The 19,944-nt window shown below is 39.4% G+C and overlaps 1 protein-coding gene across 2 annotated transcripts in view; it reads left to right on the forward strand.

The window, feature by feature from the left end:
- The window catches only part of LOC138052272 (neuropeptide FF receptor 2-like), a 34,227-nt gene extending 14,540 nt beyond the window's left edge, over nt 1-19,687 (forward strand). The window contains exons 1-5 of one of the 2 annotated variants that reach the window (XM_068898685.1): nt 3,767-3,842; nt 6,922-7,057; nt 8,175-8,439; nt 9,127-9,381; nt 18,816-19,687. In XM_068898685.1, coding sequence (XP_068754786.1) covers nt 6,945-7,057; nt 8,175-8,439; nt 9,127-9,381; nt 18,816-19,178 — 996 coding nt within the window. In that variant the 5' untranslated portion in view covers nt 3,767-3,842; nt 6,922-6,944 and the 3' untranslated portion in view covers nt 19,179-19,687. Of the gene's footprint in view, nt 1-3,766; nt 3,843-6,921; nt 7,058-8,174; nt 8,440-9,126; nt 9,382-18,815 lie in introns of those variants that run through there. The other variant, XM_068898678.1, reaches the window with a different exon arrangement.
- Nucleotides 19,688-19,944: the final 257 nt, after the last annotated feature.

Consider the following 19,944-nt stretch of genomic DNA (forward strand, 5'->3'; position numbering starts at 1 on the left):
ATTGCAGGTAATTATAGATGATTTGTTTCCCAAGAGAGATCATCGAATGAATGATCGTCCAGTTCATATTGTTCTAGCAGTAGTTACAATCGATTAAAAATAATCATCATTGAATAGAATGATTTTTTAATTGTGCAGGGGCATCTAACGTGAAACGGACGACTTAAAATTCGTCAGAATTACCTAAAATTGTTTCCCCAATGTTTTGAAAGTTACTTTAATGAGTTTGCAGCCGCCCTACAAAATATTTATCTGTCTAGATGTTCTTGCTTTCAATTAGCCTAGATCAACTATGTTTCAATTCAGGTCTATAGAAATTGTTTGGTGGTTCTTTTTGTTTCGTCCGAAAGGTCGAGCAATTGTGACGGGTCTGATCGAATACTTTAAACTACGTATGATCCTTTTATCCCCGAAAAATTTTGGGGGACATTTGATTAAAATATTCTATAGATTTAGCCTAGCCTAAAAGCGGAGCTCCCTGGTTATTTATTCTTACTGCCGGAAGGGTTAGTGAAAATAAAAGGTTTCGAATTGTCTGCGTTTTGATGTTTCCGGTTGCTGCTTTAATAATTAATCATTTTCTTTGCTTTCTTCTGTAGAAAAATTCATTGCCTGACTAGTAAATTCCACGGTACATTTTACGCTAAAAACCGATATCGCATGAATCACGAAGCGAAGAGTACGATATCGGTTTGTCGAGTATAATTTACTTTGGAATTCACCAGTTTGGCTATGAATTTTTCTTGAACCGCATGAGTTTTAAAAGAAAACAGGCACACCCTCAGCGAGCGAATCAGTGGAAAAGGGAAAAAAGCCATTTCAGAGTCAAATGTCAATAGCCAGCGAATAAGAATCACGCTTAAATTAGAAGCCATAAGAAAAAACTTTGTCAGTTCAAGGTCAAAAAAGAGTTTTACTGATGCACTTTATTCCACAGTATCTCTGAAAACGAGATCATCATTTACATTTTGATGTATTTCACTGACACACGCCAGCTTGGCTTGGAACAAGAATCGGCAAAATACGGCAATGCAATCAAAAAAGACAATGAAACTTTAAACAACATCCGTTCCAACAAATTACCTTTATTAGGCGCTTCAATTAAAAAGAACTTCTGGAAACACAAGCTAGTAATGTTTCTCCCTAATTTTACGAGAACTCATAGCAATTACGTGTTTATAACATAATGACACAATTTTATTGTCACTGTTGAGGCAGATCGAAAAACAGAAGCACTTATTCGCTCGCATCTTAGAGCAAAACAAACAAACAAATCAACTATTCCTTTATGTCCAAAAGAGTACAGATAATTGTTATTTGATTCCAGTTGAGAACCAAACGTTCAAGTTTCATTCCTAAACAAAGGAAAAACCGATTAAATCACATTTTAAAATAGCATCCGTAAAAATAACAAACGGTTTAGTGCCGAAGGTAAGAATTTGTGGAGTAACTTCTTCCACCAAGTTTGAACTATTACTGGTATTCTGTTTTGTCGTTGTCGTTCTCTTTCCCTCTCATTTCGTTTCTGTTCTTGTCATAGGTCCTCCAGGCATCATGTAACCTTATCAGAGCTTCTAAAGATATGCCAAAAATTGCAATACAGTGAAAAAAGCAGCTCTAAGCAAATTAAAAATAAACACTCAGCTTTAAGTTTACATCCCGCCGATGCTTGACTTGAATAACTGCGTAGCCGACAGTGGACCACAGATATCCTGATATTTCAAACTGGATTGAGACCAGCGAAAAATGCAGAAAGAAAACATTTTCCAAACCGTTTTCCACCTGAACGCGAAAGCGTTGACTGTGTAAGAAGTGTAGTTGACATAGTATGGGCGTGTAACCGCGTCGAACCACAAAAAGCACGCCAAAAATGAAGCCTCACTTATGTTTAGGCGGGCTAAGCTGGGTTGAGCCTGCAATGCAATCGAAAACTAGTACCTGGTCAGCGGTCAACTTAAAAAAAAAAACTGACCTCGTTGAGCTCTAAGCTTGAACCCGCGATATGGTCACCTGATATTGGTCAGCGCATACCTTGTTTTGACAGGTGTCAATTGATCAAACTGTGGATGTCTAGTATCAAAGTTGTATGCTGTAAACTAGCATGCATGATATTGGTCACATTGGCATACATCGAGGGGTGGACGTACCTACGGACGTACGTATGACGTCATGGGTTTTCTTAACCATGGTGCTCCGCGCTGGCGCGGAGCTTTGCTGTGACTGCGTCGAAAATGAGACGTTATAAACCTTCAAAAAGTATATTTCCAATATCACAATCGACTCTTACTCAGCTCAATCAAATTCTGGCCTTCTTCAACGTGGCTTCGAAATCTCTACGAGCACTCTTCACACTCTTCACTATCGATTGACTACTTTTCTGAAATATCTAGGAGATCGGTTCAGAAAAAAGTAGTCCAAAATCTTAGTTCGCCTCGAAAGTCTGAGTTTGCATATTCGAAAATTCTAGCCCACCTTCCTTCTAAACAGATATTTAGCGAAATTACTTGATACTTTCCCCTGATTTGTTGTCAGCAGTTATAAATAATCTCAATATATAACCCGGAAGTTATTTTTTTTTCTACAAATTAATGGGAAAAAATTGCAATCACTAATTATTTACCGTATACAAATTAATTATATTATACACAATTTTGTTTTCTTCTCTTCAAGTTAAGCACTTATAGTCACATAAGCTGTTGTCCCCACAATCTGTTAAATGCCATCGCTTCTCAGAGAATAAACAAGAAGAGATAATTGAAGAATGTATGCGGTGGCTCGTATGCGTCAGTGCGAATGGAGGTCACTATCTGGTACTTGATTGATACGGCGTAGATTTGGTTAAGTCAAGACTCGTAAAGAAGGAATCCTTGCTTACTAGTACCTGTTAACTCAATGACACTTGGTAGGGTCGGCCCCTTATAAACATTTACCGTACATAGTTTAGTTTCAGCTTCAACCCGAGAGTAAACCGCGTAATGTTTTTAGTCCTCGTGTGTACTCGTTTCTTCCCCCCTGCCTCTCGATTTTTTCTGCAGCTTTTTTAGATTGTCTCTGAACTTCCTTTTATTTTATTTATTTTTTTTATTTTTCTCCGACCGACCGACAATAAACGAAGAGAAAAATAGGGACTACCTTGTGACAAACGTTTTTGTCGTAACAGTCATGTAACTTCAAAGTTGCCACCAAAATTTAATTTTAGCGCGGAAAAAAAAATCTGCAAAAACCTTAGCAAAGCCTTATGTGGTTTACAGTCCAATTCTAATTGTGACAAAATTTGAAGTTGCTACTGGCTAATAGCTAAGGTGCGTATGGAAAAGCAGAGTCCGGAATTCGGAATCGTGAAACTGGAAACGGAAACAGGAAAGTCGTAATTACCTGAGGCCAATGTCATTGTCTCTGACGGAGTCGCTGCCATTTGCGTTTCAATACCGTTGCCTTCAGTCACCTTGTAGTTTGTGTTATAATTGTTTACGTTTATGAAGGACACTGATGTACCATTACTTCTGTTATTTACCATCTCCAAAGCAATTTTTACTTCCATTTTCCCTTTTCTATATTTATTACTTTTTACTTTAAACCAAAAGGCTTTGTATGTTTCGGGAAATAAATTTTCTATTTAACTAAGCAAACCATCCAGTCATCATCGTGGATCGATCAACTAACGAACTGATTGGTTGATTCGTGCTCCTTACGTCTCAGGATAGAGCTCACTGATATGTTAAAAAGCTCTCTGCAAAGCCAATTGCGGCTCAAACGTTTCGAGTGTGGAATATTTTTTCTGTAACTAAAAACTGCTTCACGTTTAATCGTAAAACCCTCTTTTGTTGGGGAATCGATACCAGGTAAGTCTCTATTCATAGGATTCAACTGAAAACGTGAGTGACAAGCCTAAAATATGTTAGTTATATAAACGCCACTAAATCAACAGAGAAAAAAAGTCCGAATGGGATTGTAATCCTTCCCGCCCTTCCTCCGTTTTGATTCTCATCAAAAGATCACTTTTTAGCCATGAGTTCGTGAGGTTGTCTAATAAGGCCGTTGGAAAAATTTCGAGGCGTTATTATGATGTTTTGTTGCGTTATCAATGCTAAAAGGATTTGCAAATTCGTCACAAAACTTGAACTCTTCTTCTTATATGAAAAGTTATTATTCCAAATGATCACTATACTGAAGGAAACAATTGTTCAAATTATTCATATTGTTGCCGTTGGAAGAATTAAGAGGCGATATTATAATATTTTACTACGGAATTAACACTTATACTTTTTGGAAATCATCGGTGTAGTGAATTAAGCAATAATTCAAATTATTCATATTGTTTAATCGGCGGCATTAAGGAAAAGAAAGAAAAAAAAGCGTAACGTCTCTGATAAAAAGCACTTCGTACATTTAATTCTGGCGAGAGGATCTTAACAAGGTGGTCAATCGGTTGTTTTCGGTCGAATCAAATAGGTGTGTTCACTTGCTTTAATCATAATAATTTTTTCAGTCTTTGGAGTTCCTCTTTAAAATATTTTCAATATTTTAGCGTTTATAAATTCAAACTGCTATTCAAAACAACGTTTTTTATGGACAATATGGAGTGAATAACTTGATTCGCAGTTTTTAATTTAAAAAAAAACGTGTTTATCAAACAAGGACGATTGGCAGAGCTTATGAGCGCGAGAACCCTTTTAGTTTTTCAGAGATGATTTCATGGTTTGTTTACTGGTTCATTCTTTGGATATTATTTTCTACAAATACTATCTCCTAAAACATTCTAATTTGCGTTATTTTGATGGCAAATTAAGTAAACTAAGTCCTTCGGAAGCTGTCTTACAAACGCTTTTCTTGCTTCCAGTTTTGACAAGCTTATTGCCACATCCTATTTACTTGACTTGAATCGAGTAATATTTATTATTCTTAATTGAATTTTTCAAAAGCCAGCATACTTCAGGACATTATTTGCTGTGTGAGGATCTTGGAAACCAAGACCCCTAGACCCAAGACCTCAAAGACCCCGAAAACTCGAAAACGAAGAAATTCACCCAAAACCCTCAATTTGGCTAACACTAGGCCTAAAGTTGGTTTTTAGGCCTAGAGTGTTACAGGGCCTATTTTAATCCCCCGGTAATGAAGATGCCTGGCCACACGTGGAGCATGGCTACTCAGTTAAATATGGCGGATCACCCAGCTTTCACTTTCACGACGGAAAGGAAGGAGGAGGAAGAGGTTTTCCATTCGTTTTCGAGTCTTGGGGGTCTTTGGGGCCTTTGTTTTCAAGACACTGACCCAAATACCCGCAGGATATTTGAAAACGTTCACGTGGTAAGATAACTAAAACTACATGTAGTTACATTACGAAATAGTTCAGGCAGATGGATCGGTAAGTGTGGCGGAACTCCGAAAATTCCATATTTTACCATGACGCTGAGAACGTGACCGTCCGAACGCCTCGTCGAGATGTCGCAAAGAAAGCCAAATATTGGCTATTTCAGTTTTGTTCATGCTTGTAATTTTCTAGAAGTGTGCATTGGATGATACCTTATCCTTTCCTGTTCATTAGTATTGTGAAGGACTTGCCCCGCTATAATTGGCCACAGCTATTTACTAAAACAAAGAAGCGACAAAAAAAAAAAAAACAAAAAAAAAAACAAAAAACAAACAAACAAAAAAAAAAACAACTTAAAAGGAGACGTATAATGAACTGTTATTATGGAAATATATTGTTGTTGCTCGAGAACACGTGTCGCAAGCTAGCAAGGAAGGAAATGACAAGATGGTTTCATTAAGGTAAACAGATGGACAGACATGCAATGGAGATTGAAATATTAACCAATTTGGTGCGACCTATAATTGTTTCAGGGAATTTTGTTCGCCTAAAACACTGTTTACGTCTAATGAAAGGGTCAGGCCTTGGGAAGAGAAAACACAGACCGACGGTCCTTTGACAGGTAGAGCGAATGAAAACGTACAGAGAAACTAAATTTACTGATTACTCCGGTCACTCGTACCGTCACGGGGCGGAGCAATAAAAATCTTCCGGCCAATTTTGAAGATAATACCTTTGTTGAACTTTCAAAATTTGCTTAATGCTCCCGCAAACAATAGTGGATTTAATGAAAGGATTTTTATATTGGCTGGTTTGCTTTTCCTCGTTTTTAGGGCGTTTAAGTCAGAGAGATTTCTATTATAAAATTGAGGGCAAAATTATGAAAAGTTGATTGCCTGAGACAGATGGCATTTATCAGTAATTTTGGTAATTGTCTTGGGTAGAATTAATTTCATTATTATCTTAGTAATTTTTTTTTAGCAGGGCTGGTTTCACTTCTTTGGCGTTGTTGTACAATAATAAAGTTTCCTCTGATTCGTGTGTTTTATTCAAATGGCTTAATCCAAAAATTGCGTAACAGCGTGGGCTTTTTGGCCTTGTTAATAAAAGAGAAATTTGCCCTTTACATTATTAACACGCAATCTCTAGTTTCCTCGTAATATTAAGGATTAATATCACAGCTTGTATTTTCAGACGTTGCATGAAATTGCCCTCGTTGCTGCGCGACTCGGGCAATTTATGCACCTTTTGAAAGTACGCATTATATCAATCCCTAATTTTCTCGGCCCCATGCGATTACCTTTGTAAATTTAACGTTGCTTCAGTTGCACTAATTCAGAAAAAAATGCCCTTGAAGTTTTTTTGAAGAAGAAGCCGAGGTTTAGGGACAGCAACATGCAATAATCTAAGAGCGACCATTTTTTTGTGCCTTCTTTTTTGTCCATAGTGATATTTTCTCATGCAGGTGATTTTAGTTTGTCTCATTGAGTTTAAGTCGTCGATCCCGATTCTTATTTTTTCTCCAATACGTTGTAAATGAAATGTAATGGTTTTGATTAAGCAAAATTACTTTACCCTCATTCAATTATTTCTCTTGCTTGCTCCATCAGGTGACTTAGAGCCAAAAGCAGTGATGGTGACCTCACTGGATACTGCCATATTAGCGATCAAGACAGTCATTTGTTTTGCAAGTATCACTGGAAATGTACTCGTTGGTTTTGTCGTTTTTAGAAATCGGGAGATGAGGTAATCATAGCACCGTCTTTTTCGGTTAATTTTTATGGAGATGATATATACCTCTTGCTAACGAGCTCAAGATTTCAATTTACGGACCAATATTTTTTGTTGATTTATGGGCCCAAGTGCGAAGGGTGGAATTACCCGTTGCGTTTGTTGTCTTCAAAAGTCGAAAGGAGGTCAATTAGCAGGAGTGACAAACATTTTGCTTGCTTTATTTCCGCCACCACAGGGAAGCTTGCATTTATCGTTTCGAATATCGAGCTCGAAGTTGTTTTTTGTTTTGTTTTTTTTTTCCGCTGATGAAAATTAGCACTTGCACGACCCGCTGTGTAGAAAGCAAGTCCCCATACCGCTCCGTGTAACATCTGGAACAGCAGCCTTATTTTTTGGGTAGGGTCGTGTCTCTTGTTGAGCGCTATATTTCATTGGCTGTATAGTGTCGTAATTCCTATTCTTTTCTGTGCTAAATCCATTGTGAATCCTGAACCTTGTTTGTTCTATTGTTCTTTTGGCAAACCCGGACCCCGTTCGATGAGATACGACACGACCCCATTTTTTGCCTCATTTTGAAATTCCCTATGAAATTTCTTGAGCCCGATACACATCAAAGCAAAATAGGAAAAAAAAGAAGTGGCCAGATGCATTGGGGTTTTGCTCCTTCGTCGTAGTCGAATTTTGCAAACGTGATTCCATCGAAGACACGTTATCTTGGTGAGTGATTTGAACTAGTTTTCCTTTATGGCATCTCTAGTAGTCCTATTTTTTGACCCATCTGGGAAGGGCCGTATCCCAGACCTATTGAAACCCATTTTGTTCAATCCCTCGTCTAAGCCAATGCTAGCTCTTCTTGGTCATGCAGCTTGGCGAGAGAAAAGTATAACTACCATTTTTTTCAACGTAGTTTTCCTCTAAATGACGCCATGAATCGGTCTTTTTCAGCTTAGTGATCACATGGTACAAAAACAGCCAAGCTGGATTGCAAATTGCGCACTGGGACATGTATAACAAAGCAAGTTAATTTAAATTTTCCTTGTCTTTGTTCCAGTATGGCGGTTTTTGTACCATGTGATCACAAACTACCAGAAGCATATAACTCTTATCTAAAGTTCTTTCTATCTTACAGGACCCCCTTCAATTTTCTACTCGTGAACCTCGCAGCCGCAGACATTTTCTATCCGTGTTTCCTTTTGTTACAATTTATTGTAATGGTAAGAATTAGATCAGCGGATGAAATGCCCGGTAATGCGATTTGCGTGTTCCTGAGTAAGACAGCGTGGACTGGAGCTTTTGCTGGTGTTTTCACCATGATTATCATCGCCAGGGAACGCTATTATACCGTAGTCCATCCACATGGAGACAAAGGCAAAATTACTGCTCGTACTTTAAAAGTATGTCACTTCGATGATATGTATGTTTACGTAAGCCTAAAAGTACGTTTACGCAAGCTCACCTTCACGATAGGCATCAGTTACTCATCGCCTGAACTCAACCTCCCTCCAAAAACGTGGGTTCCAGCAGCTTACATGAAAAGTTAAACGTACAGACGGACGATCGTACGATGACACCATAACTAAAACCAAAATTTCATGTATCGACGGGTTGGCATATTTTCTTAACCATGGTGCTCCGAGCGCGCGGGGCTCTGCTAATACTAGTCCTTATGATATTTTATTAAAGCCTTTATATGGAATGCTTGCTTATTAGAATCCTCTTTTGAGATAAATTAACTTATAAAATAGTTGCCTTTAATGTAATCCCACCGAATAAATCTTTCTTTCGCCATGAGAAATTAATCAATTGCTCCTTACCCATTGCTGTTTCTGTTGAAAAAAAGAAAGCTCACGTGACTCTCTCAAATTATAGCCTCATTGTAATGGGTAGGAATCTTTTGTCCAAGCCTCAACAATTCCTTTTCACTGATTCAATCGAGTCTATCAACATGAGTTGAATACAAATGGCCACGAAGTCTTTTCCACTAGATCCTCAATTACAATATGTACTCTTTGCTGTGGTTAAAAGGTTCGTGATCTCCCTTGGTTTTTCAGCGACTTTTGTCTCCTCCTTTTCTTTTATAGGTACTTATTCCCTGTACTTGGATTTTCGCAGCTGTTTTGTGCATGCGTGGGTTGGTGCTCCAAGCTATTGGGAACGAGTTAGCCGTGAGGTCCTGTGATCATTTTTGGACAAATGAAACGTTGCACCTAGTTTATGACGTAATTTGGGCGACTTTCCTTGGCATTTCGTTCATACTGATGGTTGGGTTTTACTTCATTGTTGTATATACTTTGTGGTTTAAGCTGAATCGAGGTAACGAACTTACACATCAACAGGTAGGATATGATTGTATATCATCTGCACAGTACTCTACCAAATGAGCATCAAACCAACACCGAGTTAGTCATCTTTTTAGCTCATGATAAACCCGTTGGAGATAACAGCCTGAGAATACATGAAAGTCATATATTTGAACTGCGGAGAAAATGTTAAGTCTTGAAATGAACATCGCAGTTATGAGAATAACTTTAGGAGCAGGAAAATGAAAGCCTGGTAATTCAGGCTTGATAGTAATAATAATAACAACAATAATAATAATAATAATAATAATAATAATAATAATAATAATAATAATGATAACAATAATAATAATAATGAAGATAAAATGATGATGATGACGATGATGATGATAGGGGCATTCAGGTAGGAAAAGTTGGTGCCTTAGCCGTCCACGGGAAATTGGACGCCCCCTCCCACCAGAGTCTGGGGTGGCACCATTGGCAAGTCCCGGTAACCCCTTGGCACCCTCATTGGGGTAACAGCAAAGGGAAGGCAGGACTCTCAAGCCTTGCTCGGCAACCTGCCTGGTGGTGGCTCCACAAACCAGAAGCCAATCTCACTTCTCGATGTGATGAATATTGACTACAATGAGAAATCTAACGGCGTGAATGAGATACTCCGCACAAAGAGTATCTCTCGCCCGGCAGGACCTATGTGATGGAGCAGGCTCAGCCCGGCCGTTATCCTGCTACTGCTTCTCCAACCAGACCCAAGTGGAGTGTTGAAGATAACAGAACAGCAATAGAATGTTACATCATGAGTAAGCCCAGTAAGAGAGGTTACAAACAGCGAATGTTGCAACTGTGGGAGAGCAAGGAAAAGTTCAACGTGTCTGAACAAAGACTGGCAGACCAAATACGTACAATCAAACACAACCAATGGTTTACGGACATTGAACTTGAAGAAATTATCAGGACGGCAAATAGCAATCACCAAACAAATCCCACTCTCGGAGAATATTTCCCTGCATGCCGATGCAATAACAAAACTTAATGGGACCGCTGGTGTAGAAGACCACTCAGCTAGAAGGGAATATATCTACTCCAGAATCCCTCCATGAAATAATGACTAAGGTCTAGGTCTCTCTGAGGAGGAGATATAATTGTACCACTGCATTTTAAGACTTGCAAGCGACAGCAATAGGTCAAGGCTACCTGCACTTAAGCGGTTCAAGAAAAAGGCTATTCTGGCTGAAGTTAGGAGAGCAAATCATGTCCTGGAAAAAAATTACCTCTAATCACATCACAGCAACCCTAACCTTCTTTATTTTTTTCTGAAGCATCTTAGCGAGCCGGAAACCTAAATCCTTGAATATGATTGGCTAATCGCGCGCTCGTAGCCGGTCCAGCTTTTTACGATACGGACCACGGTCCGAAAACTGTTCCGTACTGAAACTGTCGCGGCTAATTGAAAATGTTTTCAATACGGCGCGATTTGGATTTTACCTCTTAAAATGCAAATCTTCGCTTACCTTTGAAAAGGTAAGGAAAAATATCAGAAATCGAATGAAAGGCCTGGTTATTCTTCAAAAAGGCGAGTATTCACATGATTTTGCTGACAACACGTTTCTTGTTTGCTGTCGTTGGTTTTCTTGAACTGTTGACATACCGTTGAACTTAAAACAACTTATACTGCAGAGCAGTTTTTCTAACTCGTTGCTTAAGTTGACATCTGCTATTTTCTTTGGAGTTCCATTTTCTAATCTCGTTTCAGATATATTGCTTCGTTTAAGAATATACGGATTCCTAGCTAAAATAGGCAAACAAACACGCCGCGACGCTGTGGTTTTTCGCGCTGTTGTTTTTCGTGAACTGTGGACATGCTTTTAACTAAAACGACTTATTGCAGAGAGCTCAAATAATAAGATATGAGAACTCAAATAATAACATTGGAGGGCAGAGACAGATGTTTGAGTATTTTTCACTAAAATTTTTCCTCCTGTTTTAAGAACTTTCGTTTCATTTTCAACAAGACAAAGAATTTTCAAAACCTAGAACATTATTCTCCTGCTTGTACATCATTGTTTAGTTGTTTAGCTTGTTTCTGTTTGCTTGCTATGAAATATAACAGTTTGCTTTTTATATTTATTGCACCAAGAGATATTTGAAGGTCTGTTTTATAGTTAATCTATCATTTTTCTCTGAGCGTTGCGAACAGTGCGCTTTTTCAGTTATAAGTTAATTTCAACTGTGATAGTGCGACGTGGAGCGCGTTGAAAAACTTTTTTTTTTCGGGTTTGCCTGGGTTCATATTCAGAAAAAAAATAGCAGAAAAAAATAAATATGTTATTCACCGGCTTAGGTCGGTCCGTACAGGGAAAAACTGTGCCCTCAGCCTTGAGTACGTCCCTCGGCCTGCGACCCCGGGTCATACTCAAGACCTCTAGCACAGTTTTTCCCTATACGGACCTCCCAGCCGGTGAATAACATATATGTGTGCAGCAGCCACGGCAGTGACAGTAAATTTAGGAATGAACAAAAGACCTGGAAGTACACAAAAAAAGCCAATGTGGAAGCGGGAGTTGGAAAATCAAATCAAAGTGCTCAGGCAAGACTTGAGTAGAATAGAGCAAATGAAAAAAGGCATGGAATGGACGTATAGGTTGCAAGAGAGAGGCTTAAAGTATGCATCTGAAGACCTTAAACAACGATTTAGAGCCAAAGCTACTAAAATTAAGAGATACGAGGGAAGAAACAAACAATTCAGACAAGTTAGACTGCTTGAATCAGATCAAGGGAGCTTCTTTGATGAATTGGAGGGAGTGGGAACAAGTGATGAGGCCCCTGACCAACAAGAAACTCTAGGATTTTGGAGGCGTATGTGGGGTTAGAGCTCGGACCACAACAACAAGAATGTTTGAAGGAGTTAAAAAGTGAGACACATATTAACAGACAAGGAAATATACCTATAACGAAAGAAAGTGTTGCACGTTATGTAAAAGGAATGCCTAACTGGAAAGTTCCAGGACCCGACCTTGTACAAGGCTTCTGGCTTTAGCATTTCACAACCCTGCACCAACGCATTGCACACCAACTTCAGTATTGCCTGTTAAGAGGAAATGTTCCGAGGTGGATAACAAGGGGCCGAACAGTGCTTATTATGAACGATCCTGAAAAGGGGACATCCCCAGGGAACTATCAACCCATAACATGCCTTTGGAAGATGCTCACAGGAATTATCTCTGAAGAAGTATATCTATACTTGGACAGAGAGGATGTTTTACCTGACAAACAGAAGGGCCGCCAAAGAGGTTCATGGGGAACCAATGACACTCTATTTATTGACAAGGGTATGCTTAGAAAAAGCAAAGCCCGGAATAAGAACCTAGCGATTTGCTGGATAGATGACAAGAAAGCGTTTGGCATGGTCCCACATTGATGGATCCTTGATTGCTTGGCGATGTTTGGAGTAGCTGCGAATATAAGGGGTCTACTAGCAAACACCATGAAAAGCTGGCAAATCGTTCTTAAATCAAATGGAGTGAACCTTGGAGAAGTTAACATCAAAAGTGGAATCTTTCAAGCAGATTCCCTATCACCACTCCTATTTGTAATGGTCCTTACACCCCTTACACTAATCCTCAGAAAAGCAACCGCGGGATACCACTTTACTGACAAGACAAACGTCAACCATCTACTATTCATGAATGACCTGAAGCTATATGGAAAGGATAAAGCCCAGCTTGAGTCCCTTACACAGATAGTACGAATCTTTAGTCACGACATCGGTATGCAGTTCGGAATTGAAAAATGTGCAGTCCTAGTCCTTAAGAGAGGCAAGGTAGTGGAATCAAGTGGTATCCAACTCCCTGACGACAATGAAATCAAAGCACTGAAAGAGTGTGAAGGTTATAAGTACCTAGGAGTTATTGAAGTAGATGAAATGCTCCATAGTCAGATTAAAGAGAAAGTTAGCAAAGAATATCTAAGGCGTGTCCGAAAGCTAGGAAAATCCAAACTGAATGGCAGAAACCTAATACAAAGTATCAACACCTGGGCTGTATCCCTGATAAGGTATGCTGGCGGTATAATTAACTGGACCAAAAAGGAATTAAGAGATTTAGTCACAAGAACAAGGAAGACACTAACAATGAACAGAGCACTTAACTCAACGGATTGTGTAGCCAGGCTTTATGTACCAAGAGCAGAAGGAGTTAGCGACCTAATATCAGTGAAATAATGCATTGGACAGGCCAAGAACTCATTACAAAATTACATCCTGCACAGTGACGAGAAACTGATTCAAGCAGCTGGGAACGGGGAACTGGTAACCCGCGACTTAGAAGCCCCAAAGGACTTCAAACAACGACGGAAAGGAAAGCTGAGAGAAAGACACAGTGGAAAGAGAAGGTTTTATATGGTCAGTTCCTTAGACAAACAGATAGTGAACTAAATGAGAAGACCTGGGTATGGTTGCAAAGAGGGGACCTTAAACGAGAAACAGAAGTCCTTATCACTGCTGCGCAAGACCAGCCAATAAGAACACACTACATCAAAGCCAACATCGACAAGACTCAAGAGAATGACCTGTGCAGATTGTGCCGCCAAGGAAAGCAGACAGTGAGCAATATAGTGCGTTGGTGCTCCAAACTGGCACAGCAAGAGTATAAAAGGAGACACGATAATGTTGCAAGAGTGGTACACTGGGACTTGCTGGGGAAGTGTGGCTTTAGTAGAGTAGACAAATGGTTTGAACATCAACCAGAACCTGTCCTTGAGGACAACGACTACAAACTGCTATGGGATTATAACATCCAGACTGACCACTAAATTAGTGCAAGGAGACCTGACTTGGTCGTTACTAACAAGCAACAACAGACATGCCAAATAATAGACATAGCAGTCCCAGAAGACACAGCTGTAAAAGCAAAGGAAGAGGAAAAGCTAGAAAAATAGCAGGACCTAGCAAGAGAGATTCAGATAATGTGGAGTGTCCGAGCCCAGGTACTTCCAGTAGTAATTGGGACATTGGGAACAGTTCCAAAAAGGCTTGAAAGCATCTTAAAATCTATAAAACTAATTCAAAAAATGGCTCTCCTTGGCACAGCAAGAATTCTGAGAAACGTTCTGGAGCTATGAAAGCCATGAATCCATAATAATAATAATAATAATAATAATAATAATAATAAATAATAATAATAATAATAATAATAATAATAATAATAATAATAATAACAATGATGAAATGGTATATGAAATGAATCATATATGAACTGCGGATATGAAATCAAGTGAAGCTATGATCTTCGCAGTTATGAGCGCAATTTTTGCAATTGCGTAGAGAAGCCTGAAAAATTCAGGACTTCAACGACTTCAACGTTGAATTTTTCAGGCTTCTCTACGCAATTGCAAAAATTGCGTTCATAACTGCGAAGATCATAGCTTCACTTGAATAATAACAACAATAACAATAACAATAACAATAACAATAACAATAACAATAACAATAATAAGGCCAGAAAAACTGACGTTGTTGTTGTTGAAAAGAACAGTAACAAGGCAATTATTGTGGATATTTACAAGTACAAGGAAGGGTTACGTATGTAGTGCTTATATTTCAAAAGTCTATTGTGGATATTGCTTTACCGTAGGATCACAGAGTATATGAAAAGGAGAGTGAAAATATTGACTAGTACCAAGGTTTGAAGAGGGAGATTGGAAAACTCTTGGGTAACAGACAGCAGGAAGTGGTACCGGTAGTTGTTGGTGCACTCGGAGCAGTAAGCAATTTTTTTAAAGATTGGATACATGGCTTGAGAAGCTGGGGATTACCAATAGGACAGGATTGCTGCTGAAAACAGCTTTGTTGGGAACAGCAAGGATTTTAAAGAAGGTGTTGGAAATCTGAAGGAGAAGGAATGACTCAAGGGATCTTTGGCCATTGGATATGGCACTCTCCCTTGGTGTAATGTCGGTATAACATCCACCAGAGCTAAAGCCATGAGATACTACTACTACTACTACTACTACTACTACTACTACTACTACTAATAATAATAATAATAATAATAATAATAATAACAATAATAATAACAATAAGAATAGCAATAATAATAATAATAATAATAATATTATTATTATTATTATTAATATTATTATTATTAATATTATTATTATTATTAGACGAAATTAGACGAAGGTTATCGATAGCACAAGCTGAGATGAATAGGATAAGGAAAAACCAAAAAAATCACAAAGAAAAGGAAAACGGAATCGAAAGACACTGCTGCAGTACTACTACAAGAATATCTCTGTGGCTGAGCTTGTGGATTTCATGGAGATGGAAAAATCGTAGTTGAGAAAATTGAAGAAAATGTATGCACAGAGGAAGAAAAACGAAGAGACAAGAAAACTCAATGTTACGTTCCAAAAGGACCCTAGCGGGATTTACTCCAGTTTTAAAGAGATGATCTCTGCTTAAATAGATGACGAAAGACCTAAATTCCAACAACTGCAAGAGAGACAAAGTAATAATACAAACCTGTTCGAGAACATTGATCAAGCTGTAGGTTACTGGAAAGAACTATGGGAGAGTGACGGAACTGGGGATGTGTCAGCTAAGTGGCTAGAATGTGTATCCGAATCAAGTGAAGAAGAGTGCAACATCGATTATGAGCAGGTGAAAAAAGTGATCGCCAAGTAAAGAAATTGGAGCGCCCAGGGGCCCGACCGAATAGTCAACTATTGGTGGAAAAAGGCTGAGAAGCTACACCAGGGGGTAGCTTCCAAGAGATTGGACGCAGCAAATGTGAGATACCTCTTTGGTTTACAGAAGGAAGAAAAATCCTCCTTGATTCCAAAGCCAGGCGAGTTTTCGAGCCAGAACCATAGACCCATAACATGCTTGAACAATCTATACAAATGGTATACTTTGGGTCTACCGAAACCAACTGATGAACATCTCAACAAATACGGGCTCATGCAAGGAGACCAAGGAGGCGCTAAAAAGGGATGCGCTGGCACTGTTGACAACTTCTTAATTGATCGAGATGGTCTACCAAGACAGCCAGCGTGGAAAGAGCAATGTAAGCATGGCATGGGTAGATGTGAGGAAAGCTTGCGACAGTGTAGATCATAGATGGCTGACAGAAATGTTCTCACTACACAAATTCCCACTCTGGCTACGCAAGAAGATCCAAAAGCTTACAATGAGTTTGAATACTAGGCTCTCAGCAAGACTCGAGCAAGGCAAAAAACATCAGAAGTGATTATGTTCAAAGGACAGGGAGACGCACTCTGTCCAAGACTGTTCACTCTCAGTATTATCCCGATATTATGGATGCTGAGTGCGACGGAAGGTTACAGAATCTCTAAGCCAATTGGGCAGAAGATCACACACTTGCTTTACATTGATGATCTTAAGTTTAAGAGAAATTGAAAAGAGTGGTAAAGAAAGTAAAGTCTTGCATGAAGGATGTTGGATTGCATTGGAACGAACGCAAGTGTTCAGTGGTACATGTGAAGAAGGGTAACTTAAAATGGAACTCAGAAAGTATGTGCGTAGGAGAAGAGGAGCTTTTATATTGCCTCAAGTAGGAATCACACTACAAATTCCTTGAAATCATGGAGAACATCAAGCAGGATGACACCTTAGTTCTAGAGAGTGATAGTAAGGCATATACACATAGATCATCATTGATTTTGTCCAGCCCACTATCTGATTACAACAAGATGGTTGCAACAAACCAGTTTGCAATGGCTGTGCTTACCTTTTTAATGACGACCCAGTGTTGGCTGATTATAGAATAACAAAGGCTAGACAGAGAATCAAGAAAGGTGATTTCGGAGAATGGGGGTAAGCACCCGCTAGGATCAACAGCTATGATGTACCTACCAAGAAAGCTAGGAGGACGGGGACTCAAGAGTATAGAGAGAGAGTACAAGCAGGCGAAGATTAAGGCTGCAGTGAGATTATACATCAACGAAAATCACACCATGGAAGTAGTACGAAGATTCGAGGAAAAAGGAAAGAAGACAGGACGACGATCGCTGGTAAAAGATGCCAAGAAGTATGCACTAGAGCTGGGGTCTAGATTACCACTTGAGTACCCGCAACCGGTCATCACAGATATAGGGACGAACACAACTGTTTCAATTAAGAACACAGGAAAGCAGTTGAAGGGCGCAGAGGTACAGAAGGATTTAGAAGAGATGAGATAAGAGCAATGGCAGGGACGGCTGCTGACCCAGAGATGAGACGACGAAGAGGTTGCACACAGCGCCCACACATATCATTGCCGGGGTCATTTGGATTAGCAAATGTTACCAACGAGGATCTATCATAAGAGCAAAACAAGGCTTGAGACGGGTCAGAAAGTCCTGTGTCGGATGTGTGGCAAAGTTCCAGAAAACCAAGCACATGTACTTTCAGGGTGCAGTAAACTTGCCCAATCAAAGTACCTTGTACGAGATGCTGAAAGACCTGGCCCTGGTGACAACGATACCACCATGGTACTCGCTGGAACATCTAAAGCCACTTTACGAAAATGATAAGGGAAAGGCGTATTGGGATGTCCTAGTATTCGCAGAGAACGTAGCAGTCAGGAACAACAGGATCGACGCAAGAGTTATCAACGAGGAGAAGAAGAAGGTGTACCTATTGGCGATGAGCTGTCCTTGAATAGCCAACAGGGAGGAAAAGAGCGAGGAGAAGACAACTAAATACTAAATACGCACCGCTGGGGTTCGAGCTAAGGCAGCAGCACCCTGGATATGACAGAGCAGCACAATATCGAGGTTGATGTAATGGTTGGTTGTTTAGCAAACGTGAGGAATAGTATAAGAGAACTTACTGGAGAGAAGACGAAGGCTGACAAGACATTAAACGGAATGCAGAAGGCAATTTTAACGAACTCACTGCATATCACAAGGAGCTTCAAGATTTTATTACAATGATTTTATTTAAGTTTAAAGTAATGATGGTTTATAAGTTTTCACTTTCTCAATTGATTTATTGTAACACACAGGTTACGTTTTTGCGCCCTAGGTGCTAGTAAATGCAAGGATCAGCTTTTTGATGTTTACACTGCTGTTTATATTGTTCACTTTATATTTGCTGGTTTCTCAGTAGTCTACAATATGGCTGAAATAAAACAAATCAAATTAAAGGTTCTTTTTTGAGTAGCTGAGAACCAACAAACTCAACAGACATGTGCCGTCGAATCCGGGAATCGATCCCAGGTCACAATGGTGGAAGGCGAGTACTCTCACCACTGCACCAGCTCCCTGCTCAAGGTGACTTGAAACCATGAACTGTGTGTGAACCGGTGCCTTGCACACCAGTGTCGCAGCCACTTAAAATACACTTAAACAGGGTTACAGTGGACACCACTGTTCCTTCCGTGAAACGTTGACGACACCGCGTTCTTCACTTTAAAAAAAGGCATTCAAATCTCGCATAGTATAACACAGTGTTATTTTTATTTTGTCAGGGTGTGCTGAAAGTAAGGAAGCGGGTGACGTTGATGGTTCTAATCGTCAGCTTCATGTTTGAAATCACTTGGATCACAGACACAGCATTGCACATCATTGTGATAGACTTGAACAGTCCTGAGATTTCTATTGCTCACGCTTTGATCATGTTTAATTCAGCTGTCAATCCGTTTGTGTATGCTCTTCTAAGCCAGCGATTCCGACAAAAGATGAAAGGAATGATATTCTGCCGTTCACATTCATCCAATGGGAGTATCAGTCCTACTAAGTCACATTCAACAAGAGTTGTTCAACAGTTGGCGCTGTCCTATCAACATAAAAGCCCTTCTGAGTCTGGAGATGAAGTATATAACAAGACGTAACCGTAGTGAATGTGAACGTAGAAGTACATGACATCAGTATAGTTTTGAACGTACTGTCCCTTAGTTGTTATATATTTCGACCGGTCCTGGTGCGGTCATTTTGTCACATTAACAGGTTTGAATCGTAACTATGCGTGGCGCATTATGCTGTTCGGGAGAACTACTTGTTAGTACAACTTAGATTGCATAATAGGAAATGTGGAGTGGGCACACGTGTCCAGAGTAATTACAAGTTCCCAATAAAGTCATAAAGAAGGTCTATAATAACCAAATGGGGATGCATTTATACAAGTTACATTTATCTCACCACATCTGATGGTTGAGAAATTTGGATCACAGGCCTAAAAATTTCAGCTGAAGTTGAATGAGTTGTAGAAATACTTATTTACTCATATTATTTTGAATGTGCCGAAGGTGTTACTAATGCTACGTTGTAAGGAAGTTGCAAGGAAGATTCTGAAACCAACACAAATTGATGAACAAATATTAGATGTTATCAATTAAAGCTATGATCCTCGCAGTTATGAACGCAACTTTTGCAATTACGTAAAGAAGCCTGAATATTTGAGGACTTCAACGGTGTTTGAACCCGTGACCTCGCGATACCGGTGCAACGCTCTAAAAAACTGCGCTATGAAACCACTGACGTTGGGAGCTGGTCATTTGTGGGTTCTAATGTTCCCGTCAGTCAACGATGAAAGGATATATGAAATGGATCATATATGAACTGCGGATATGACTTCAAGTGAAGCTATGATCCTCGCAG

The sequence above is a fragment of the Montipora capricornis genome, chromosome 1 (genome assembly GCF_036669925.1).
Source record: "Montipora capricornis isolate CH-2021 chromosome 1, ASM3666992v2, whole genome shotgun sequence".
Lineage (NCBI taxonomy): Eukaryota > Metazoa > Cnidaria > Anthozoa > Scleractinia > Acroporidae > Montipora > Montipora capricornis.